Source organism: Pecten maximus, chromosome 8 (assembly GCF_902652985.1).
Source record: "Pecten maximus chromosome 8, xPecMax1.1, whole genome shotgun sequence".
In the NCBI taxonomy this organism is placed as follows: Eukaryota; Metazoa; Mollusca; class Bivalvia; order Pectinida; family Pectinidae; genus Pecten; species Pecten maximus.
The window spans coordinates 3,570,875-3,598,873 of NC_047022.1; the positions used below are offsets into that span (position 1 = coordinate 3,570,875).

A 27,999-nucleotide genomic window follows, 5' to 3' on the forward strand; every position below is an offset into this window, starting at 1 on the left:
ATTGTCACGCCTTGTTTCTATGTGTACGAGTTTCCTTTGCAATATTACGCAGTTGTAATTGGAACGATAGTTGGCTTTGTGACTACTTTGGTTATTGAACGTGTCTTGTTTGTATATTCATGAGTAACTGGACCTACATCGAACTGTTACCCTAGCGGTACCTCTAAACACAGTGTCATTTGTTCTGGTATCAGCTTTCCCCTGTGTACGGGGTTCCGTGAAAAATGTGTCCCAGAAGGCTGGATAGCACAAAACATGTTGTTTTAATGTTACCACGTTTTCCTTTCCGTCATCTCAAGTCAATGAGTTTGTATGAAAGGAAAACAAAAAACGTTGACATATTTTCGGCCACTCCGAAAGCTTGAATACTCCAGCTTCAACACACCGACTTATTTTTGCTCCTGGTTTAATCACTAAGATAGACGCCCAATGCTACATCCATTCAGTCACAGTTTCCATCTATCATAAATAAGGAAGAGTATGGTATCGGCAAAGTCATCGAACATGGTTACAATACCAGGGCTTACACATGGACAACACCAACTCCGTCTATGATTGATGTAATGATTTTTTTAGGAACTTCGTCGTTTGTGGTGCAGAGTTGCATCATACATTCGATCAGCAAATCCATCCATGGTCAGAGATCGGGGATATTGATGAATTTTATGAGCGAAAAAATTATTACTTCCCGTGGTTTGACATGAAATATATGCTTGTCTATAGAAACAGGTTTTTGTTTCGGTATTCGAAGTAATAGAAAAAGAGTTTGCTTTACAGGACAGGACTGAAAGCAAACACTTCCCTGAAGATCAGTCTGTCTTTCTCATAAACTCTTGATTGTTCTATACCAACTGTCTGAATCTTGCAAACTTTGTCCTTCACAAACTTAGGCGCCAAATCTTTAATTTAAAGACAATCAAATCTATGCTGTCTTCTTGTCTTCTCAGAATCGTCCTGAAGTGTCGTGACATCACCTGAAATCTTCACCTGTGCCATCTCAGGGCCTGCTATTGACATAGCTGGACAGCTAGTAGACTATCAATTGTAAACCCACTTAGCTTCCATCTCGTTTTATTACGGCATTGCCATGTTCGTGAGCTTAAAACTTTCTACTTGTCTTGTGTACAATAGCCAGAACGAAGTTCGATTTCCACGTCTGATTTTGTGTCTCCAAGTGTCACCATATCCCGTACATGTACCGGTAGTCACACGTTGAGGTAATGGTCAATACATTATGTATAGTTTAAATTACCCAATATTAATGATAATTTATAATGGGAATATTTGCATTGTATAGACTACGTCTATGAATTGCCGTAAACGGCCAAACTAACAGAAACGTGTTTTTTTTCTGAATTATTTTAATCGCATAGGATCTACTTTATTTTTTTTCGCAAAGTATCGCCCGTTTTTATTGATACAACGCATGGAACTTTCTTGTAAGTAATTGATATTGCTACGAAAAATCAATGAAATGCCGAGAACATTCGCCAATATATCTAAAATTACGCTTACGACAGTGAAGCAAAACGACGAAAGGCATTGGTTTTTAATTTACTCAATTTAAATACATCAGCACATTGTTTGTCGTGATCTAGAAGGCTTACTCGAGTGTTAACTCGTAGGACAACGCTTTCCGTCATTGCTATTCACCGTCATAATCGAAATGTTGGTGACTAAAATAGCCGAAATTTCCAGAAGGAATAATATAGTGCCTGATGACGTTATTAATAGCAAGCACATAAGAACGTTTTTGTACAAATTTGGCTTTATTTTCTAATTCATATACGCTTGTAGGTATCGCCAAATTGTTCACAATTGCATAATTTCTGATTGTTCGAAATCGAAACCGTTTTTTCTGCGCAATGATATAAAGTTAACATTTAGAAGTGATGCTGTTCGAATCCTCGGAAACACTTATGTTTCTATCGACTGGATTTACGTTAATTTAACAAGTATACCAGCGTTTAGATTCTAAATGAAAGTCGTCTTGATAGTAGAGGAAACGATTCCAAGGATATTTCGTTCGAAACAGATTCCAGTCTAACCGGTCAACTCAGTGTCGCTAGGCTAACTTAGCAGACGGTTTTCGACTTCACAGGGGCTCAATTTTGTGAGATACATGTAGGCCTTTGACAACAGTGAATAATCACAAAACTGAAATTCAGTAGACCTACACATATTCAACCGGAAACAATGTCGATACTCCCGATATTTATACAAGATTGTTTTTATAAATTGTTGTCGTATCTTGCATTTCTGAAAATTCGGAACGAGCCCCTGTGAGTGTGACGACATTCACAATTTGATCATATTTCGTATAGATCAAGAGTGGCACCTACATCATGTATAATAATTTCGTGTTGACTACATTTTTCTAATTATAAAATGATACTCTCATAACCTGTGATGTTGCTTTTTTTTTTCGTTGTGGCTTCTGTAAATAAATGCTAGCATTCCAAAGCTCTCTAGGACGAAAGTAACTGGCGGCCATTAACACTTGGAGCTGTATTCCTACACTGACCGAATCACTGTAAATTGTAGTATACAGTCTCATGAATACAATTTGGTTTACTAACGACATATAGACAAATGCAACACAGAATGTAAATATAAATACATGAACAGGAAAACGATAAACCTTTTCTGCAACCAGCAATATGTTTTTGAAACATTAATATCTTTTGCTATATTGTCATTTTTGCAAGCTACAATATATGGGTATATATGTAAACTAACGTGTAAGTGTATACTGATATGTATCTATTTAAATTCTTATGTGTATGTATGTAGGGGTATTCTGAACTATATATATAGGTATAGTATACTGATATATGTGTATGGGTATACTGATATATGTGTATGGGTATAATAATACATGTATGGTATACTGATGTGTTTGTATGGGTATACTGATATGTGTGCAGGTGTATACTGATAAGTATTATGTGTATACTGATATGTGTGTATGGGTATACTGATATGTTTGTATGGGTATACTGATATGTGTGTAGGGGTATACTGATATGTGTGTAGGGGTATACTGATATGTGTGTATGGGTATACTGATATGTGTGTATTAGTATACTGATATGTGTGTATTAGTATACTGATATGTGTGTATGGGTATACTGATATGTGTGTATTTGTATACTGATATGTGTGTATGGGTATATTGATATATATGTATTGGTTTACTTATATGTGTGTATGGGTATACTGATATGTGTGTATGGGTATACTGATATGTGTGTATTGGTATACTGATATATATGTATTTGTTTACTCATATGTGTGTATGGGTATACTGATATGTGTGTATTGGTATACTGATATGTGTGTATGGGTATACTGATATGTGTATGGGTATACTGATATGTGTATGGGTATACTGATATGTGTGTATGGGTATACTGATATGTGTATGGATATACTGATATGTGTATGGGTATACTGATATATGTGTATGGATATACTGATATGTGTATAGGTATACTGCTATATGTGTATGGATATACTGATATGTGTATGGGTATACTGATGTATGTGTATGGGTATACTGATATATGTGTATGGATATACTGATATGTGTATGAGTATACTGATATCTGCGTGTGGGGAAACCCTTACAAAGGTAAACAAAATATTCATTGTTTGTGTTTTGATATTCGGGGTATATTTCGAACAATAAATGCTCCTTCGGAATCTTTTAGAAGCATTTCGAGAAATATCCATTTTCAAAATGTTTTGTGATAATTAAAAAGACAACAACTTACCAAAATAGTAAAACCCATGTTTTACTATGGTACATAATTACAATTGATGACGGTATTTTTGTCTAATTACACCATATAAGTTATGTAAAGGCGTGTGGAAATGTCAGTGGATATGGTATTTAGCCTCTATTAAAAAGCTTCCTGCTTTCTTACCTAAGTATACGTCCATTACCAACGGATTGTTATTACCCCACAATATACACGTGTTATTAACAACAAAATAAGTTTACCTGTTGTGTCAGCATAGTGTCTCTGCATGCACTATTGCACATTGATAACTAGCATCTGTATTATGCGATCGGGTGTGTTGACTCACACAGGATATTTGTGGTGCTCCGATTACAGCTACTGGGCGGGGTATCCCTGCCAGATATAGACGATACAGTCCTACTATCTGGTCGGGTATGTCTAACTTCACTACAGCCAGGTACACCTCCTCTAGTCATTCTTCCTGGTCAGGGGGCTGCCGGTACACATTTACAGTTTGATATGGAGGTAAGTGATTGAAATTTAATGAACATATTATAAATACATGAACAGGCAAACTATAAATATATGTTTTCAACAAAAATGTGTTTTTGAAACATTAATACGTTTTGTTATATTGTCATTTTTGCAATTTAAAAATACATGAGTATAAATGTAGGCTCAAGTGTATATGTAGGCTGGCGTGTGTATGGGTATACTTGTATGTGTGTATAGGTATACTGATATGTGTGTATAGGTATACTGATATGTGTATATAGGTATACTGATATGTGTGTATAGGTATACTAATATGTGTGTATGGGAATACTGATATGTGTGTATGGGTATACTGGTATGTGTGTATGGGTATACTGACATGTGTGTATGGGAATACTGTATGTGTGTATGGGTATACTGATACATGTGTAACTGATATGTATCTATTGATATTCTGAAAGGTATGTATGGGCATTCTACAATGCTAATATTGCTACACTGATATGTGTGTATTGGTATACTGATATGTGTGTATGTGTATAATAATATGTGTATATGGGTATACTGATATATGTGTATGGGAATACTGATATGTGTGTATGGGTATACTGGTATGTGTGTATGGGTATACTGACATGTGTGTATGGGAATACTGTATGTGTGTATGGGTATACTGATATGTGTATGGGTATACTGATATGTGTGAATGGGTATACTGATATGTGTATATGGGTATACTGATATGTGTTAATGGGTATACTGATATGTGTGTATGGGTATACTGATATGTGTGTATGGGTATACTGATATGTGTATGGGTATACTGATATGTGTGTATGGGTATACTGATATGTGTGTATGGGTATATTGATATGTGTGTATGGGTATACTGATATGTGTATGGGTATACTGATATGTTTATATGGGTATACTGATATATGTGTATGGGAATAATGTATGTGTGTATGGGTATACTGATATTTGTGTATGGGTATACTGATATGTGTGTATGGGTATACTGATATGTATGTATGGGTATACTGATATGTGTGTATGGGTATACTGATATGTGTGTATGGGTATACTGATATGTGTGTATGGGTATACTGATATGTGTGTATGGGTATACTGATATGTGTGTATTGGTATACTGATATGTGTGTATGGGTATACTGATATATGTGTATAGGTATACTGATATATGTGTATGGGTATAATTATATGTGCGTATTGGTATACTGATATATGTGTATAGGTATACTGATATATGTGTATGGGTATACAGATATGTGTGTATGGGTATACTGATGTGTGTATGTGTATACTGATATGTGTGTATTGGTATACTGATATGTTTATATGGGTATACTGATATGTGTGTATAGGGAAAGTCTTAAAACGTACAAAAATATTCATTGTTTGCGTTTTTATATTCGGGGTATATTTCGCACAATAATTGCTCCTTCTGAATCTTGTAGAAACATTTCGAGAAATATGCATTTTTCAAATGTTTTGTTATAATTAAAAAGACAACAACTTACCAAAAATGGTAAAACCCATGTTTTACTATGGTACATAATTACAATTGATCACGGTATTTTTGTCTAGTTACACCATATCAGTGATGTAAAGGCGTGTGAAAATTTCAGTGGATATGCTATGTAGCCTCTAATTAAAAAGCTTCCTGCTTTCTTACTTTCCTTACGTTTATAACCAACGGATCGTTATGCCCACCAATACACACGTGCTATTTAAACCAAAATAATTTTACCTGTTGAAGGTTGCTTCGGCATAGTGTGTCTGCATGCACTATTGCACACTGATAAATAGCCTCTTTATTATGTGATCGGGTGTATTGACTCACACAGGACTTTTGCGGTACTCCGATTACAGCTAACGGGCGATGGATCCTTGCCAGATATAGACAAAACACCAGTCTCACTATCTTACCCGAATCCCCAGTGACTATCACCTCCGGCATTCAGTTCATTCCGGGTATGTCTAGCTTCATTAGGCCTACAGTGTGGTGAACCGCTGCTGTGTTACCTGTCGTTCCGGACTGTCCGTTGTTTATTAGTCTCTATTTGTTGTACGTACATGCATAACGTTATATATATGCTAGGGAGTGCTCAGTAAGAAGTGAGTATTCAGTGAGTGCTCGTTATTTTGAGTGCTCGGTAGCAGTGAGTACTCGGTGACGTTAGCGCTCGGTAAAAGTGAGCACTCAGTCGAAGTGAGTGCTCACTCAGTCAATGAGTGTTGAAACTCTTTTACCTTTATATTAATTATAGTTTTATAATGTGATATTTCCCTGAATAAACCCCAGATAGGGAAGATTAATTTTGGACAGGGAGCACTCAGTATTTCATGTAGGATATTATTCTGTTCTGTTTATTTGTATTTCCACTGTAGGATTAATCAGAGGAACTGAGCAATCATTTTGTTTTATTTCAACTGTATAGCTAGTTGGTACTTGATGTATATTACATAAACACAGCCAGGTCAGCTGTATATTTCTGTATATTTCTGAATGTTTTTGCACTGAGGACTCGAGTGAAACTAATTATATGTTAGACAATATGGATCATCAGTAGTGACTGATACGGACCCTGTAAACGTCATAACAGCCAGGTACACCTCCTCTAGTCATTCTTCCTGGTCATAGGGCTTTCTGTATACATTTACAGTTAAATATGGAGGTAAGTTATTAAAATGTAATGAATATATTATAAAAACATGAACAGGAAAACTATAAATATATGTTGTCAACAAAAATATGTTTTTAAAACAATAATATGTTTTGTTATATTGTCATTTTTGCAATTTAAAAATACATCAGTATAAATGTAGGCTCAAGTGTATGTGTAGGCTGGCGTGTGTATGGGTATACTTGTATGTGTGTATAGGTATACTGATATATGTATATAGGTATACTGATATGTGTGTATGGGTATACAGATATGTGTGTATGGGTATACTTGTATGTGTGTATAGGTATACTGATATGTGTGTATGGGTATACTGATATGTGTGTATGGGTATACTGATATGTGTGTATGGGTATACTGGTATGTGTGTATGGGTATACTGATATGTGTGTATTGGTATACTGATATGTGTGTATTGGAATACTGATATGTGTGTATTGGTATACTGATATGTGTGTATGGGTATACTTATATGTGTGTATTGGTATACTGATATGTGTGTAATGGTATACTGAATTGTGTCTTTTGGTATACTGATATGTGTGTATGGGTATACTGATATGTGTGTATTGGTATACTGATATGTGTGTAAGGCTATTTCAGTATTGGTATACTGATATGTGTGTTAGGATATTTGTGTATTGGTATATGTATGGTTAAACTGATATGTGTGTATAGGTATACTGATATGTGTGTATGGGTATACTGATATGTGTGTATGGGTATACTGATATATGTGTATCAGTATTCTGATATATGTGTTTATGCATACTGATATATGTGTATAGGTATACTGATATGTGTGTATGGGTATACTGGTATGTGTGTATGGATATACTGATATGTGTGTATTAGTATACTGATATTTGTATGGGTATACAGATATGTGTGCATGGGTATACTGAATTGTGTCTTTTGGTATGCTGATATTTGTTGATGGATATACTGATATGTGTGTATTGGTATACTGATATATGTGTATGGGTATACTGATATGTGTGTATTGGTATACTGATATGTGTGTATTGGAATACTGATATGTTTGTTAGGATATTTGTGTATTGGTATACTGATAATGTGTGTTAGGATATTTGTGTATTGGTATGTGTATGGTTATACTGATATGTGTGTATAGGTATACTGATATATGTGTTTATGCATACTGATATATGTGTATAGGTATACTGATATGTGTGTAATGGGTATACTGATATGTGTGTATAGGTATACTGATATGTGTATAGCTATACTGATATGTGTGTATGGGTATACTGGTATGTGTGTATGGGTATACTGATATGTGTGTATGGGTATACTGATATGTGTGTAAGGGTATACTGATATATGTGTATCAGTATTTTTATATATGTGTTTATGCATACTGATATATGTGTATAGGTATACTGATATGTGTGTATTGGTATACTGATATGTGTGTATGGGTATACTGATATGTGTGTATTAGTATACTGATATTTGTATGGGTATACAGATATGTGTGCATGGGTATACTGAATTGTGTCTTTTGGTATGCTGATATTTGTTGATGGATATACTGATATGTGTGTATTGGCATACTGATATATGTGTTTGGGTATACTTATATGTGTGTATTGGTATACTGATATGTGTGTATTGGTATACTGAATTGTGTCTTTTGGTATGCTGATATTTGTTGATTGATATATTGATATGTGTGTATTGGCATACTGATATATGTGTATGGGTATACTGGTATGTGTGTATGGGTATACTGATATGTGTGTATGGGTATTCTGATATGTGTGTATTGTTATACTGAAATGTGTGTATGGGTTTACTGATATGTGTGTATATGTATACTGGAATGTGTGTATTGTTATACTTATATGTGTGTATTGGTACTGATATGTGTTGATGGGTATACTGATATGTGTGTATGGGTATACTGATATGTATGTATGGATATACTGATATGTGCGTATGGGTATACTTATATGTGTGTATGGGTATACTGATATGTTTGTGTGAGTATACTGATATGTGTGTATAGTTATACTGATATGTTTGTATAGGTATATTGATATGTGTGTATGGGTATACTGATATGTGTGTATGGGTATACTGATATGTGTGTATGGATATACTGATATGTGTGTATGTATATTCTGATACGTGTGTATCAGTATACTGATATGTATGTAGGGGTAAACTGATATGTGTGTATGGGTATACTGATATGTGTGTATGGGTATTCTGATATGTGTGTATGGATTAACTGATATATTTGTATCAGTATACTGATATGTGTGTTCGTGTTTAATGATATGTGTGTATGGATATACTGATATGTATGTAGGAGTATACTGATATATGCATATGAGTATATTGACATGTGTGTATTGGTATACGGATATATCAATGGATAAACCGATAGATGTGTATGGGTATACTGATATACAAAAATATAATGTATGTGTATTGGTTTACTGATATGTGTGTATAGGTATACTGATACACGTTTATTAGTATACTGATATGTGTGTATGGGTATACTGATATGTGTGTATTAGTATACTGATATTTGTATGGGAATACAGATATGTGTGCATGGATATACTGATATGTGTGTATTGGTATACTGATATGTGTGTATTGGTATACTGATATGTGTCTTTTGGTATGCTGATATGTGTGTATGGATATACTGATATGTGTGTATGGATATACTGATATGTGTGTATGGGTATACTGATATGTGTGTTTGGGTATACTGATGTGTGTGTATATGTATACTGATATGGGTGTATAGGTATACTGATATGTGTGAATGAGTATACTGATATGAGTGTATGACTATACTGTTATGTATGTATGGGTAAACTGATATTTGTATCGATATACTGATATGTGTGTATTGGTATACTGATATGTGTGTATTGGTATACTGATATGTTTGTAAGGCTATTTGTGTATTGGTATACTGATATGTGTGTTAGGATATTTGTGTATTTGTATATGTATGGTTAAACTGATATGTGTGTATAGGTATACTGATATATGTGTTGATGCATACTGATATATGTGTATAGGTATACTGATATGTGTGTATGGGTATACTGATATGTGTGTTTGGGTATACTGATATGTGTGTATGGGTAAACTGATATATGTGTATAGATATACTGATATGTGTGTATGGGTATACTGATATGTGTGTATGGGTATACTGATATGTGTGTAAGGGTATACTGATATATGTGTATCAGTATTTTTATATATGTGTTGATGCATACTGATATATGTGTATAGGTATACTGATATGTATGTATTGGTATACTGGTATGTGTGTATGGGTATACTGATACGTGTGTATTAGTATACTGATATTTGTATGGGTATACATATATGTGTGCATGGGTATACTGAATTGTGTCTTTTGGTATGCTGATATTTGTTGATGGATATACTGATATGTGTGTATTGGCATACTGATATATGTGTATGGGTATACTGATATGTGTGTATTGGTATACTGATATGTGTGTATTGGTATACTGATATGTGTCTTTTGGTATGCTGATATGTGTTGATGGATATACTGATATGTGTGTATGGATATACTGATATGTGTGTATGGGTATACTGATATGTGTGTTTGGGTATACTGATGTGTGTGTATATGTATACTGATATGGGTGTATAGGTATACTGATATGTGTGAATGAGTATACTGATATGAGTGTATGACTATACTGTTATGTATGTATGGGTAAACTGATATTTGTATCGATATACTGATATGTGTGTATTGGTATACTGATATGTGTGTATTGGTATACTGATATGTTTGTAAGGCTATTTGTGTATTAGTATACTGATATGTGTGTTAGGATATTTGTGTATTTGTATATGTATGGTTAAACTGATATGTGTGTATAGGTATACTGATATATGTGTTGATGCATACTGATATATGTGTATAGGTATACTGATATGTGTGTATGGGTATACTGATATGTGTGTTTGGGTATACTGATATGTGTGTATGGGTAAACTGATATATGTGTATAGATATACTGATATGTGTGTATGGGTATACTGATATGTGTGTATGGGTATACTGATATGTGTGTAAGGGTATACTGATATATGTGTATCAGTATTTTTATATATGTGTTTATGCATACTGATATATGTGTATAGGTATACTGGTATGTGTGTATGGGTATACTGATACGTGTGTATTAGTATACTGATATTTGTATGGGTATACAGATATGTGTGCATGGGTATACTGAATTGTGTCTTTTGGTTTGCTGATATTTGTTGATGGATATACTGATATGTGTGTATTGGCATACTGATATATGTGTATGGGTATACTGATATGTGTGTATTGGTATACTGATATGTGTGTATTGGTATACTGAATTGTGTCTTTTGGTATGCTGATATTTGTTGATTGATATATTGATTTGTGTGTATTGGCATACTGATATATGTGTATGGGTATACTGGTATGTGTGTATGGGTATACTGATATGTGTGTATGGGAATTCTGATATGTGTGTATTGTTATACTGAAATGTGTGTATAGGTTTACTGATATGTGTGTATATGTATACCGGTATGTTTGTATTGTTATACTTATATGTGTGTATTGTTACTGATATGTGTTGATGGGTATACTGATATGTGTGTATGGGTATACTGATATGTATGTATGGATATACTGATATGTGCGTATGGGTATACTGATATGTGTGTATGGGTATACTGATATGTTTGTATGAGTATACTGATATGTGTGTATAGTTATACTGATATGTTTGTATAGGTATATTGATATGTGTGTATGGGAATACTGATATGTGTGTATGGGTATACTGATATGTGTGTATTGTTATACTTATATGTGTGTATTGGTACTGATATGTGTGTATGGATATACTGATATGTTGGTATGGATATACTGATATGTGTGTATGTATATACTGATACGTGTGTATCAGTATACTGATATGTATGTAGGGGTAAACTGATATGTGTGTATGGGTATACTGATATGTGTGTATGGGTATTCTGATATGTGTGCATGGATTAACTGATATATTTGTATCAGTATACTGATATGTGTGTTCGTGTTTACTGATATGTGTGTATGGATATACTGATATGTATGTAGGGGTATACTGATATCTGCATCTGAGTATATTGACATGTGTTTATTGGTATACGGATATATTAATGGATAAACCGATAGATGTGTATGGGTATACTGATATACAAAAATATAATGTATGTGTATTGGTTTACTGATATGTGTGTATAGGTATACTGATGCATGTTTATGTGCATTGGTATACTGATACACGTTTATTAGTATAATGATATGTGTGTATGGGTATACTGATATGTGTGTATTAGTATACTGATATTTGTATGGGAATACAGATATGTGTGCATGGGTATACTGATATGTGTATATTGGTATACTGATATGTGTGTATTGGTATACTGATATGTGTCTTTTGGAATGCTGATATGTGTTGATGGATATACTGATATGTGTGTATGGATATACTGATATGTGTATGGGTATACTGATATGTGTGTTTGGGTATACTGATATATGTGTATGGATATACTGATATGTGTGTATGGGTATACTGATATGTGTGTATGGGTATACTGATATGTGTGTATTAGTATACTGATATTTGTATGGGTATACAGGTATGTGTGCATGGGTATACTGATATGTGTGTATTGGTATACTGATATGTGTCTTTTGGAATGCTGATATGTGTTGATGGATATACTGATATGTGTGTATGGTATACTGATATGTGTGTATGGGTATACTGATATGTGTGTTGGGTATACTGATTATGTTGTTTGGGTATACTGATATGTGTGTTTAGGTATACTGATCTATATGTATGGGGTATACTGATATGTGAGTAGGGTTATACGGATATTTGTATGGGTATACTTATATGTGTGTATGTGTAAAAGTAACCGTTTCCATGTTTATACTTATATATGTGTATGTTTATACTGATATGTTATGTGTATACTGTTATATATGTATGGGTATACTGATATGTGTGTATGTGTATACTGTTATATATGTATGGGTATACTGATATGTATGTATAGGTATACTGATATGTGTAGGTATACTGATATGTATGTATATGTATACTGATATGTGTGTAAGGGTATACTGATATGTGTGTATAGGTATACTGATATGTGTGTATAGGTATACTGATATGTGTGTATAGGTATACTGATATGTGTGTATGGGTATACTGATATGTGTGTATGGGTATACTGATATGTGTGTATTGGTATACTGATATGTGTGTATGGGTATATTGATGTGTGTGTACGGTTACTGATATGTGTGTATGGGTATAGTGCTGTGTATGTATGGGTATACTGATATGTGTGTATGGATATACTGATATGTGTGTATAGGTATACTGATATGTGTGCATTGGTATACTGATATGTGTGTAAGGGTATACTGATATGTGTGTATGGATATACTGACATATGTGTATGTGTATACTGATATGTGTGTATAGGTATACTGATATTTATGTATGCGTATACTGAAGTGTGTGTACGATATACTGATATGTGTGTATGGGTATACTGATATGTGTGTATGGGTACACTGATATGTGTGTATGGGTATACTGATATGTGTGTATGGGTATACTGATATGTGTGTATGGGTATATTGATATGTGTGTATGGGTACACTGATATGTGTGTATGGGTGTACTGATATGTGTGTATGGGTATACTGATATTTATGTATGTGTATACTGATGTGTGTGTACGGTATACTGATATGTGTGTATGGGTATACTGATATGTGTGTATGGGTACACTGATATGTGTGTATGGGTATACTGATATGTGTGTATGGGTATACTGATATGTGTGTATGGGAATACTGATATGTGTGTATGGGTATACTGGTATGTGTGTATGGGTATACTGACATGTGTGTATGGGAATACTGTATGTGTGTATGGGTATACTGATATGTGTATGGGTATACTGATATGTGTGAATGGGTATACTGATATGTGTATATGGGTATACTGATATGTGTTAATGGGTATACTGATATGTGTGTATGGGTATACTGATATGTGTGTATGGGTATACTGATATGTGTATGGGTATACTGATATGTGTGTATGGGTATACTGATATGTGTGTATGGGCATATTGATATGTGTGTATGGGTATACTGATATGTGTATGGGTATACTGATATGTTTATATGGGTATACTGATATATGTGTATGGGAATAATGTATGTGTGTATGGGTATACTGATATTTGTGTATGGGTATACTGATATGTGTGTATGGGTATACTGATATGTATGTATGGGTATACTGATATGTGTGTATGGGTATACTGATATGTGTGTATGGGTATACTGATATGTGTGAATGGGTATACTGATATGTGTGTATCGGTATACTGATATGTGTGTATTAGTATACTGATATGTGTGTATGGGTATACTGATATATGTGTATAGGTATACTGATATATGTGTATGGGTTTAATTATATGTGCGTATTGGTATACTGATATATGTGTATAGGTATACTGATATATGTGTATGGGTATACAGATATGTGTGTATGGGTATACTGATGTGTGTGTATGTGTATACTGATATGTGTGTATTGGTATACTGATATGTTTATATGGGTATACTGATATGTGTGTATAGGGAAAGTCTTAAAACGTACAAAAATATTCATTGTTTGCGTTTTTATATTCGGGGTATATTTCGCACAATAATTGCCACTTCTGAATCTTGTAGAAACATTTCGAGAAATATGCATTTTTCAAATGTTTTGTTATAATTAAAAAGACAACAACTTACCAAAAATAGCCAAAACCATGTTTAACTATGGTACATAATTACAATTGATCACGGTATTTTTGTCTAGTTACACCATATCAGTGATGTAAATGCGTGTGAAAATTTCAGTGGATATGCTATGTAGCCTCATATTAAAAAGCTTCCTGCTTTCTTACTTTCCTTACGTTTATAACCAACGGATCGTTATGCCCCACAATACACACGTGCTATTTAAACCAAAATAATTTTACCTGTTGAAGGTTGCTTCGGCATAGTGTGTCTGCATGCACTATTGCACACTGATAAATAGCCTCTTTATTATGTGATCGGGTGTATTGACTCACACAGGATATTTATAGTGATCCGATTACAGCTAACGGGCGATGGATCTCTGCCAGATATAGACAAAACACCAGTCCCCCTATCTGGTCGGGTATGTCTAGCTTCATTAGGCCTACAGTGTGGTGAACCACTGTTGTGTTACCTGTCGTTCCGGACTGTCCGTCTTCCACTTTGTTTATTAGTCTCTATTAGTTGTACGTACATGCATATCGTTATATATATGCTAGGGAGTGCTCAGTAAGAAGTGAGTATTCAGTGAGTGCTCGTTATTTTGAGTGCTCGGTAGCAGTGAGTACCCGGTGACGTTAGCGCTCGGTAAAAGTGAGCACTCAGTCGAAGTGAGTGCTCACTCAGTCAATGAGTGTTGAAACTCTTTTACCTTTATATTAATTATAGTTTTATAATGTGATATTTCCCTGAATAAACCCCAGATAGGGAAGATTAATTTTGGACAGGGAGCACTCAGTATTTCATGTAGGATATTATTCTGTTCTGTTTATTTGTATTTCCACTGTAGGATTAATCAGAGGAACTGAGCAATCATTTTGTTTTATTTTAACTGTATAGCTAGTTGGTACTTGATGTATATTACATAAACACAGCCAGGTCAGCTGTATATTTCTGTATATTTCTGAATGATTTTCCACTGAGGACTCGAGTGAATCTAATTATATGTTAGACAATATGGATCATCAGTAGTGACTGATACGGACCCTGTAAACGTCATAACAGCCAGGTACACCTCCTCTAGTCATTCTTCCTGGTCATAGGGCTTTCTGTATACATTTATAGTTAAATATGGAGGTAAGTTATTAAAATGTAATGAATATATTATAAAAACATGAACAGGAAAACTATAAATATATGTTGTCAACAAAAATATGTTTTTAAAACAATAATAGGTTTTGTTATATTGTCAGTTTTCCAATTTAAAAATACATCAGTATAAATGTAGGCTCAAGTGTATGTGTAGGCTGGCGTGTGTATGGGTATACTTGTATGTGTGTATAGGTATACTGATATATGTATATAGGTATACTGATATGTGTGTATGGGTATACAGATATGTGTGTATGGGTATACTTGTATGTGTGTATAGGTATACTGATATGTGTGTATGGGTATACTGATATGTGTGTATAGGTATACTGATATGTGTGTATGGGTATACTGGTATGTGTGTATGGGTATACTGATATGTGTGTATTGGTATACTGATATGTGTGTATTGGAATACTGATATGTGTGTATTGGTATACTGATATGTGTGTATGGGTATACTTATATGTGTGTATTGGTATACTGATATGTGTGTAATGGTATACTGAATTGTGTCTTTTGGTATACTGATATGTGTGTATGGGTATACTGATATGTGTGTATTGGTATACTGATATGTGTGTAAGGCTATTTCAGTATTGGTATACTGATATGTGTGTTAGGATATTTGTGTATTGGTATATGTATGGTTAAACTGATATGTGTGTATGGGTATACTGATATGTGTGTATGGGTATACTGATATGTGTGTAAGGGTATACTGATATATGTGTATCAGTATTCTGATATATGTGTTTATGCATACTGATATATGTGTATAGGTATACTGATATGTGTGTATGGGTATACTGGTATGTGTGTATGGATATACTGATATGTGTGTATTAGTATACTGATATTTGTATGGGTATACAGATATGTGTGCATGGGTATACTGAATTGTGTCTTTTGGTATGCTGATATTTGTTGATGGATATACTGATATGTGTGTATTGGTATACTGATATATGTGTATGGGTATACTGATATGTGTGTATTGGTATACTGATATGTGTGTATTGGAATACTGATATGTGTGTTAGGATATTTGTGTATTGGTATACTGATATGTGTGTTAGGATATTTGTGTATTGGTATATGTATGGTTATACTGATATGTGTGTATAGGTATACTGATATATGTGTTTATGCATACTGATATATGTGTATAGGTATACTGATATGTGTGTAATGGGTATACTGATATGTGTGTATAGGTATACTGATATGTGTATAGCTATACTGATATGTGTGTATGGGTATACTGGTATGTGTGTATGGGTATACTGATATGTGTGTATGGGTATACTGATATGTGTGTAAGGGTATACTGATATATGTGTATCAGTATTTTTATATATGTGTTTATGCATACTGATATATGTGTATAGGTATACTGATATGTGTGTATTGGTATACTGGTATATGTGTATGGGTATACTGATATGTGTGTATTGGTATACTGATATGTGTGTATTGGTATACTGAATTGTGTCTTTTGGTATGCTGATATTTGTTGATGGATATACTGATATGTGTGTATTGGCATACTGATATATGTGTTTGGGTATACTTATATGTGTGTATTGGTATACTGATATGTGTGTATTGGTATACTGAATTGTGTCTTTTGGTATGCTGATATTTGTTGATTGATATATTGATATGTGTGTATTGGCATACTGATATATGTGTATGGGTATACTGGTATGTGTGTATGGGTATACTGATATGTGTGTATGGGTATTCTGATATGTGTGTATTGTTATACTGAAATGTGTATATGGGTTTACTGATATGTGTGTATATGTATACTGGAATGTGTGTATTGTTATACTTATATGTGTGTATTGGTACTGATATGTGTTGATGGGTATACTGATATGTGTGTATGGGTATACTGATATGTATGTATGGATATACTGATATGTGCGTATGGGTATACTTATATGTGTGTATGGGTATACTGATATGTTTGTGTGAGTATAATGATATGTGTGTATAGTTATACTGATATGTTTGTATAGGTATATTGATATGTGTGTATGGGTATACTGATATGTGTGTATGGGTATACTGATATGTGTGTATTGTTATACTTATATGTGTGTATTGGTACTGATATGTGTGTATGGATATACTGATATGTTTGTATGGATATACTGATATGTGTGTATGTATATACTGATACGTGTGTATCAGTATACTGATATGTATGTAGGGGTAAACTGATATGTGTGTATGGGTATACTGATATGTGTGTATGGGTATTCTGATATGTGTGTATGGATTAACTGATATATTTGTATCAGTATACTGATATGTGTGTTCGTGTTTAATGATATGTGTGTATGGATATACTGATATGTATGTAGGAGTATACTGATATATGCATATGAGTATATTGACATGTGTGTATTGGTATACGGATATATCAATGGATAAACCGATAGATGTGTATGGGTATACTGATATACAAAAATATAATGTATGTGTATTGGTTTACTGATATGTGTGTATAGGTATACTGATACACGTTTATTAGTATACTGATATGTGTGTATGGGTATACTGATATGTGTGTATTAGTATACTGATATTTGTATGGGAATACAGATATGTGTGCATGGATATACTGATATGTGTGTATTGGTATACTGAAATGTGTGTATTGGTATACTGATATGTGTCTTTTGGTATGCTGATATGTGTGTATGGATATACTGATATGTGTGTATGGATATACTGATATGTGTGTATGGGTATACTGATATGTGTGTATGGGTATACTGATGTGTGTGTATAGGTATACTGATATGGGTGTATAGGTATACTGATATGTGTGAATGAGTATACTGATATGTGTGTATGAGTATACTGTTATGTATGTATGGGTAAACTGATATTTGTATGGATATACTGATATGTGTGTATTGGTATACTGATATGTGTGTATTGGTATACTGATATGTGTGTATTGGTATACTGATATGTGTGTTAGGATATTTGTGTATTGGTATATGTATGGTTAAACTGATATGTGTGTATAGGTATACTGATATATGTGTTGATGCATACTGATATATGTGTATAGGTATACTGATATGTGTGTATGGGTATACTGATATGTGTGTATGGGTATACTGATATGTGTGTATGGGTATACTGATATATGTGTATAGGTATACTGATATGTGTGTATGGGTATACTGATATGTGTGTATGGGTAAACTGATATGTGTGTAAGGGTATACTGATATATGTGTATCAGTATTTTTATATATGTGTTTATGCATACTGATATATGTGTATAGGTATACTGATATGTATGTATTGGTATACTGGTATGTGTGTATGGGTATACTGATACGTGTGTATTAGTATACTGATATTTGTATGGGTATACATATATGTGTGCATGGGTATACTGAATTGTGTCTTTTGGTATGCTGATATTTGTTGATGGATATACTGATATGTGTGTATTGGCATACTGATATGTGTGTATTGGTATACTGATATGTGTCTTTTGGTATGCTGATATGTGTTGATGGATATACTGATATGTGTGTATGGATATACTGATATGTGTGTAAGGGTATACTGATATGTGTGTTTGGGTATACTGATGTGTGTGTATAGGTATACTGATATGGGTGTATAGGTATACTGATATGTGTGAATGAGTATACTGATATGTGTGTATGAGTATACTGTTATGTATGTATGGGTAAACTGATATTTGTATGGATATACTGATATGTGTGTATTGGTATACTGATATGTGTGTATTGGTATACTGATATGTGTGTATTGGTATACTGATATGTGTGTTAGGATATTTGTGTATTTGTATATGTATGGTTAAACTGATATGTGTGTATAGGTATACTGATATATGTGTTGATGCATACTGATATATGTGTATAGGTATACTGATATGTGTGTATGGGTATACTGATATGTGTGTTTGGGTATACTGATATGTGTGTATGGGTAAACTGATATATGTGTATAGATATACTGATATGTGTGTATGGGTATACTGATATGTGTGTAAGGGTATACTGATATATGTGTATCAGTATTTTTATATATGTGTTTATGCATACTGATATATGTGTATAGGTATACTGGTATGTGTGTATGGGTATACTGATACGTGTGTATTAGTATACTGATATTTGTATGGGTATACAGATATGTGTGCATGGGTATACTGAATTGTGTCTTTTGGTTTGCTGATATTTGTTGATGGATATACTGATATGTGTGTATTGGCATACTGATATATGTGTATGGGTATACTGATATGTGTGTATTGGTATACTGATATGTGTGTATTGGTATACTGAATTGTGTCTTTTGGTATGCTGATATTTGTTGATTGATATATTGATTTGTGTGTATTGGCATACTGATATATGTGTATGGGTATACTGGTATGTGTGTATGGGTATACTGATATGTGTGTATGGGAATTCTGATATGTGTGTATTGTTATACTGAAATGTGTGTATAGGTTTACTGATATGTGTGTATATGTATACCGGTATGTTTGTATTGTTATACTTATATGTGTGTATTGTTACTGATATGTGTTGATGGGTATACTGATATGTGTGTATGGGTATACTGATATGTATGTATGGATATACTGATATGTGCGTATGGGTATACTGATATGTGTGTATGGGTATACTGATATGTTTGTATGAGTATACTGATATGTGTGTATAGTTATACTGATATGTTTGTATAGGTATATTGATATGTGTGTATGGGTATACTGATATGTGTGTATGGGTATACTGATATGTGTGTATTGTTATACTTATATGTGTGTATTGGTACTGATATGTGTGTATGGATATACTGATATGTTGGTATGGATATACTGATATGTGTGTATGTATATACTGATACGTGTGTATCAGTATACTGATATGTATGTAGGGGTAAACTGATATGTGTGTATGGGTATACTGATATGTGTGTATGGGTATTCTGATATGTGTGCATGGATTAACTGATATATTTGTATCAGTATACTGATATGTGTGTTCGTGTTTACTGATATGTGTGTATGGATATACTGATATGTATGTAGGGGTATACTGATATATGCATATGAGTATATTGACATGTGTTTATTGGTATACGGATATATTAATGGATAAACCGATAGATGTGTATGGGTATACTGATATTCAAAAATATAATGTATGTGTATTGGTTTACTGATATGTGTGTATAGGTATACTGATGCATGTTTATGTGCATTGGTATACTGATACACGTTTATTAGTATAATGATATGTGTGTATGGGTATACTGATATGTGTGTATTAGTATACTGATATTTGTATGGGAATACAGATATGTGTGCATGGGTATACTGATATGTGTATATTGGTATACTGATATGTGTGTATTCGTATACTGATATGTGTCTTTTGGAATGCTGATATGTGTTGATGGATATACTGATATGTGTGTATGGATATACTGATATGTGTATGGGTATACTGATATGTGTGTTTGGGTATACTGATATGTGTGTATGGATATACTGATATGTGTGTATGGGTATACTGATATGTGTGTATGGGTATACTGATATGTGTGTATTAGTATACTGATATTTGTATGGGTATACAGGTATGTGTGCATGGGTATACTGATATGTGTGTATTGGTATACTGATATGTGTCTTTTGGAATGCTGATATGTGTTGATGGATATACTGATATGTGTGTATGGTATACTGATATGTGTGTATGGGTATACTGATATGTGTGTTTGGGTATACTGTTATGTTTGTTTGGGTATACTGATATGTGTGTTTAGGTATACTGATATATATGTATGGGTATACTGATATGTGAGTAGGGTTATACGGATATTTGTATGGGTATACTTATATGTGTGTATGTGTAAAAGTAACCGTTTCCATGTTTATACTTATATATGTGTATGTTTATACTGATATGTTATGTGTATACTGATATGTGTGTATGTGTATACTGTTATATATGTATGGGTATACTGATATGTATGTATAGGTATACTGATATGTGTAGGTATACTGATATGTATGTATATGTATACTGATATGTGTGTAAGGGTATACTGATATGTGTGTATAGGTATACTGATATGTGTGTATAGGTATACTGATATGTGTGTATAGGTATACTGATATGTGTGTATGGGTATACTGATATGTGTGTATGGGTATACTGATATGTGTGTATAGGTATACTGATATGTGTGTATGGGTATATTGATGTGTGTGTACGGTTACTGATATATGTGTATGGGTATAGTGATGTGTATGTATGGGTATACTGATATGTGTGTATGGATATACTGATATGTGTGTATAGGTATACTGATATGTGTGCATTGGTATACTGATATGTGTGTAAGGGTATACTGATATGTGTGTATGGATATACTGACATATGTGTATGTGTATACTGATATGTGTGTATAGGTATACTGATATTTATGTATGCGTATACTGAAGTGTGTGTACGATATACTGATATGTGTGTATGGGTATACTGATATGTGTGTATGGGTACACTGATATGTGTGTATGGGTATACTGATATGTGTGTATGGGTATACTGATATGTGTGTATGGGTATATTGATATGTGTGTATGGGTACACTGATATGTGTGTATGGGTGTACTGATATGTGTGTATGGGTATACTGATATTTATGTATGTGTATACTGATGTGTGTGTACGGTATACTGATATGTGTGTATGGGTATACTGATATGTGTGTATGGGTATACTGATATGTGTGTATGGGTACACTGATATGTGTGTATGGGTATACTGATATGTGTGTATGGGTATACTGATATGTGTGTATGGGTATATTGATGTGTGTGTATGGGTATACTGATATGTGTGTATGGGTATACTGATATGTGTGTATGGGTATACTGATATGTGTTTATGGGTACACTGATATGTGTGTATGGGTATACTGATATGTGTGTATTGGAATACTGTTATGTGTGTATGGGTATACTGATATGTGTGTATGGGTATACTGATATGTGTGTATGGGTATACTGATATATGTGTATTGGTATATTGATATGTGTGTATGGGTATATTGATATGTGTGTATGGGTACATTGATGTGTGTGTATGGGTATACTGATATGTGTGTATGGGTATATTGATATGTGTGTTTGTGTATACTGATATGTGTGTATGGGTACATTGATATGTGTGTTTGTGTATACTGATATGTGTGTATGGGTATATTGATTTGTGTGTATGGGTATACTGATGTGTGTGTATGGGTACACTGATATGTGTGTATGGGTATATTGATGTTCTTATTATTTATATGTATGTGGATATACATGCAACTGCAAATGTTTTTTGATATGTAACAATGAAGATAACTTTAATAGAATATATTCGTTTCCTGCAAAATTATACATGATATGATAAAGTATATTTCAAAATGATGAAGTGTTAATAGAAGGGTGTATCTCTAACAAGAAACAATAATTCTGATATTTCTTATGTTTCAGTGTCTATTATGGGAAAATGGACCCTCAGATGATGAAGCATACTCAGGTTAGCGATGTAGGCCATATGGACCTCTTGTTTTTCTATTGCAGATATAGGACGGACAAGAGGGTGTGATGTCTTTTCCCTTTTAATCTGAATAAAATGAAGTTGATCATTCCTTAGGATACCACACCTTACCCAAACGTGAGTACTACCGGAGATTCCATGATGAATTGCTCTATTAAGCATGTGATACATTTTAGCCATTCATATTTCTACCAACGAATTATACAAGACACAAGCTTATCTGTAGCACATATAAACAGTGATCTGTCGTGATAAGATATATATAGTTAACATATCCATAGCTTGTCACTCAGCAATATCCAACTGAGATACCAAGATAAACGTACAAACACTTCGCTGATTGACACATTCTCCTTTGTTTCGGTTAATTAACCTTTGACGGAAATCTAGCTATGCATACCGAATTATTCAAAAGAAATCTTTTAAAATATGTCTGGAACAACAAAACCCTTGTTCGTTATATGTACGGCACAGCTTGGCTTTGAAAAATGTAGTAAAGGTGGATAAGATATTTAGTCGAGTGGAGGAATTCTTTTTTTTCTGGACACAGAGGGACGGGGCCAAGTTAGGAAAATAGAAAGTATACATTTAAGTCTCTTTCTTGTGTGTGAAAAACAACCTGATCAAAATTGGGGTGAGGCATCCTTGGTATGAGTTGATTTAATGTTTTATAAAAAGGATATGTTCTACAAAAGGAGAATATTCCAATATTGCCTTCCCATCTGTAGTATCTGGCGGACCAATTAGATAAGTAATGATACGTGTCATAGTGGAGCCTTTTTTCAACTCAATACTTTATGAATCACTTTGGGAACCGGTAAATCGTATCTTATATTTAGAGTGTATTACATTATTATAAGTGAACAAGTTGTGAAGAAATTACTGAAATATTCATGTCATTGACGTAGGCCATTCGGGGATCGTGTATTTCTTATTGCATATATATGTATGACAAGAGTGAATGATGTATTTGGCCTTTCGATCTGAGGTACTTGTGATTTACCATTCTTAAGGATATTGTACTTAACCAATTAATTGTGAGTACGGCTGGAGATTCCATGATGGATCGCTTCGTGAAAGCCATAACAGCGCGTGACCATGTCATGTATTCGTCATGATGTGACAGAAATAACCAGCTCTCCAAGGCTTTGGTATATTATATTAAAACCATCCCTGGCTTGTCCATGTGATATTTTTCTCTGGTAAGAGACATTTTAGTTCTTCACATTGAACAGCAGAAATTACCACATAAATACCAATGTACTGTACACTTAATGACGGTATACCAATATATAATATACCAATTAATCACATTTAAGGGGTGATATTTTGTTTATTTATAATTGTTTTAGGTTATAAAGGCACCCACAGCATGGCTACACACCTACCTGCCGAGATTATAGATATTCATAATACCATGGTTTTGGAATTGAGTGAAAATATGACAGGTCCGGAGTTAAAGAAACTAAAACGTCTTCTTGAGGATGATCCACTTACTACGGCTGATAAGAATAGAATAAAAACAGTACAAGAACTGTTTATCTGCCTGAGGAATAAAGCATTCATTTCCTATGGAGACTACGACAAATTAGTTTCAAAACTGAAACTAGTTAAGCCGTTACTGTGTTCAATCGTAAATCAGTACACAAAGGATATGAGCAAAATACTCAAACCGGAACTGGAAAAAGATACAAGTAAGTGAATATGTTACTGCGATTGTTCTTGCATGGGTGTATGTGTATATTTCATAGTTTGAAATAACTTCTATAGGTTTTTTTCTGATATGTATTTTAATATTTGAATGATATGCATTGATGTCAAGATATTGTTACTAGTCGATGCATTTTTAGCATAATGAACACACGTATATTTATTTTACGTAATAATATTTTTTATAAAAGTGCAATTTATAATTATAGGACGAACTTGTTCTTTTTTCTATCTCACTTTTTTGTATAATACACATAATACAGTATATGCGGTAATTGTTTTGCAGAAGTTAGACATTTTTTTTTATTTCTATTACTATTCAGGGTATGTATATGTGATGATAGTTAAGCTGAAATATAGCAACTATTTTAGAATTTTGAGAACCTAATAGATTAATTACATACATGTATTATTAACAATAAGATTCGTTTACAGAAGACGAAATATCGATTTCAATGGATAACACAGTATACCATACCAGAGAAGGATCAGAAGCAGCATTCGTCGAATGTACGGTGATTCCTGTACCAGAAAACATTGTGTGGAAAAAAGGCAAAAGTGCACCATTAAGAAATTTAGTTCCTATTGACAATCGTAAATACTTTTATGGTCCAAAAGCGCCTACACTGGTGATAAAACGTCCTAACAAAGCGGTAGATGAAGCCCAATATCAATGCACTGCAGAAGCCCAGGGAAAAGTAGCGGATGGCATTATCGTACAGCTACAATTTTGTGAGTATCGAATGAAGGATTTTCATTCAACGACAAGTTATGGTATTATGGAAAGGTCTGATTTCATCCTGAAAATATGTATCTATTTTCTGATGAGATATGAAGTCAGACATGTTTGAAGCTTGTTGATATGCTCAGTGGTTCCGTTATTACTACCGTAACTCTCATTTGAGATTGTGACTTAACCCGGATCTGACCTAGATTTGTTTGATGGTGTCATTTATGAAACAGAAGACGCTTATTCTTCCGGAGCACATTGCCATATTCGCATTGCACTTTTTAGGAGCCACCATGCAAATCTATATTTTTGTTTATATTTTCACATTGGTTGTTTAATTAATTTGAGTTTGAAATATGACTTCGATATGACATTTACAGATCTACACAGATTGTAAAAAAATATTATTCTTGCCTTTTCTATGTTATTATTTATAATTAAAAAGTTTTTTATTTCTTTCTACAACATAAAAAAGCTCTTTCTTCTATCAGGATTTAACTATTATACTAAATGTGAATGTTTATACTATTTTCATGTAACAATTTATAAATCTATTTTGTAAATAGTGTGAACCGTGATTTCAGAACAACGCTCTAGAATTAATATTTACTCTTTTTTTCAATCAATTTTCAGGAAGACCTATGTCAATGTAAATTTTAAGTATGGCTTGCCATTCTCATTACTCTGATAGTGTCCTCTAATTAAAGTCAGTTTAAATGAGTTAATAATTGCAATAAGATTGGTCATCTTGAAATCACCATTAACGTACTGGTGAATATTTATTTCACTTAGACGTTTGTTTAATTTTGATATATGTATTAATATATCTGTGATTAACGTAATTATTTATGTGTTTCATTGAAGCTGCTGACGAAACAAAAGTGAGAGAAACTACAACCAACATTACACCGCCAAGTGATGATAACAGGTAAATTTGTTTTGTCATTGATGTAAGTCAAATAAATAAATAAAAATGTCTTGATGTCTGAAACAGGTTATGTACATATCATGATAGCGATAATGATACTTTAGTAGGGAAATAACATACCAGCCCTAATGTAATATTGAATAAATACACTTTCAAATGTTTTGTTTATTTTCATTGTTAAATCAGCACGCCGTCTGTATCAGAGTCTGAACTGGCCCAGCCAAAGCGAGAAAGAGGTATAATTCTATGTTTTATTGCTATAATGTTTAATAAAGCCGTTATTAGTGAGGAAACAATGTCATTTAATCGCAAAAATGTAACAAAAGTATTTCAATGTGAAAATGTCTTTCTTTGAAATTAGCCGTTTAAAATTCTATAGTTGTCAAATGCATGTTTGTTTTTTTCCAAATTAAATATCTTTAAAAGACGATGTTTGCACATGTATATTGTTATATGTCTTAGCTGTAACATGTATTTTCTGGACGCCCACATCTGTGGTTCCGGTGAGATGTACAACCTTTTGATCCATTTGATAAAATCTTTAAAGCTGACTGAAAAAAATCGATATACATGCCATTTGACTAAAAATTTCAGAGTCTAATAAAGAAAACGAAAGTAGTGAACAAGTCTGCGGTAGTGAATCCCATACTGATACATTGCCTCGAGGACGGAAACGGCCCAGCAGGTATGTTATGTCTGTTTCCCCCTTTTTCATATCATGTTTTTGTTGAAGTTGGCGAATGGATTAGTTTTATAATTGTAACTATGTTTAGATGTCAATAATTCCATATCCAATGCCTTAAGCTCTGTCCTGATCTACATCGCGCCACAATTATAGCCGCCTGGCTTATCTTACATTTGTCTTAACCTGATATTTTATGGAAGGAGCAGATAAAGTAACACGTCTTTCCTGCCCGAGTCCCTCGTCCTTCTCGTCGTCCCTCCCGCGGTGGCCGAATGATTAAGGTGTCCCGACACTTTATCACCTAGGCC

The 27,999-nt window shown here is 33.6% G+C and overlaps 1 protein-coding gene across 1 annotated transcript in view; it reads left to right on the forward strand.

The window, feature by feature from the left end:
* Positions 1-27,999, forward strand: part of LOC117332465 — a gene marked incomplete in the record, with an annotated part of 35,296 nt that overhangs the window by 1,346 nt on the left and 5,951 nt on the right. The window contains 6 exon segments of the mRNA XM_033891383.1: positions 23,572-23,755; positions 24,991-25,332; positions 25,784-26,080; positions 26,943-27,006; positions 27,193-27,242; positions 27,601-27,691. Of these exon segments, the coding sequence (XP_033747274.1) occupies positions 25,011-25,332; positions 25,784-26,080; positions 26,943-27,006; positions 27,193-27,242; positions 27,601-27,691 (824 nt within the window).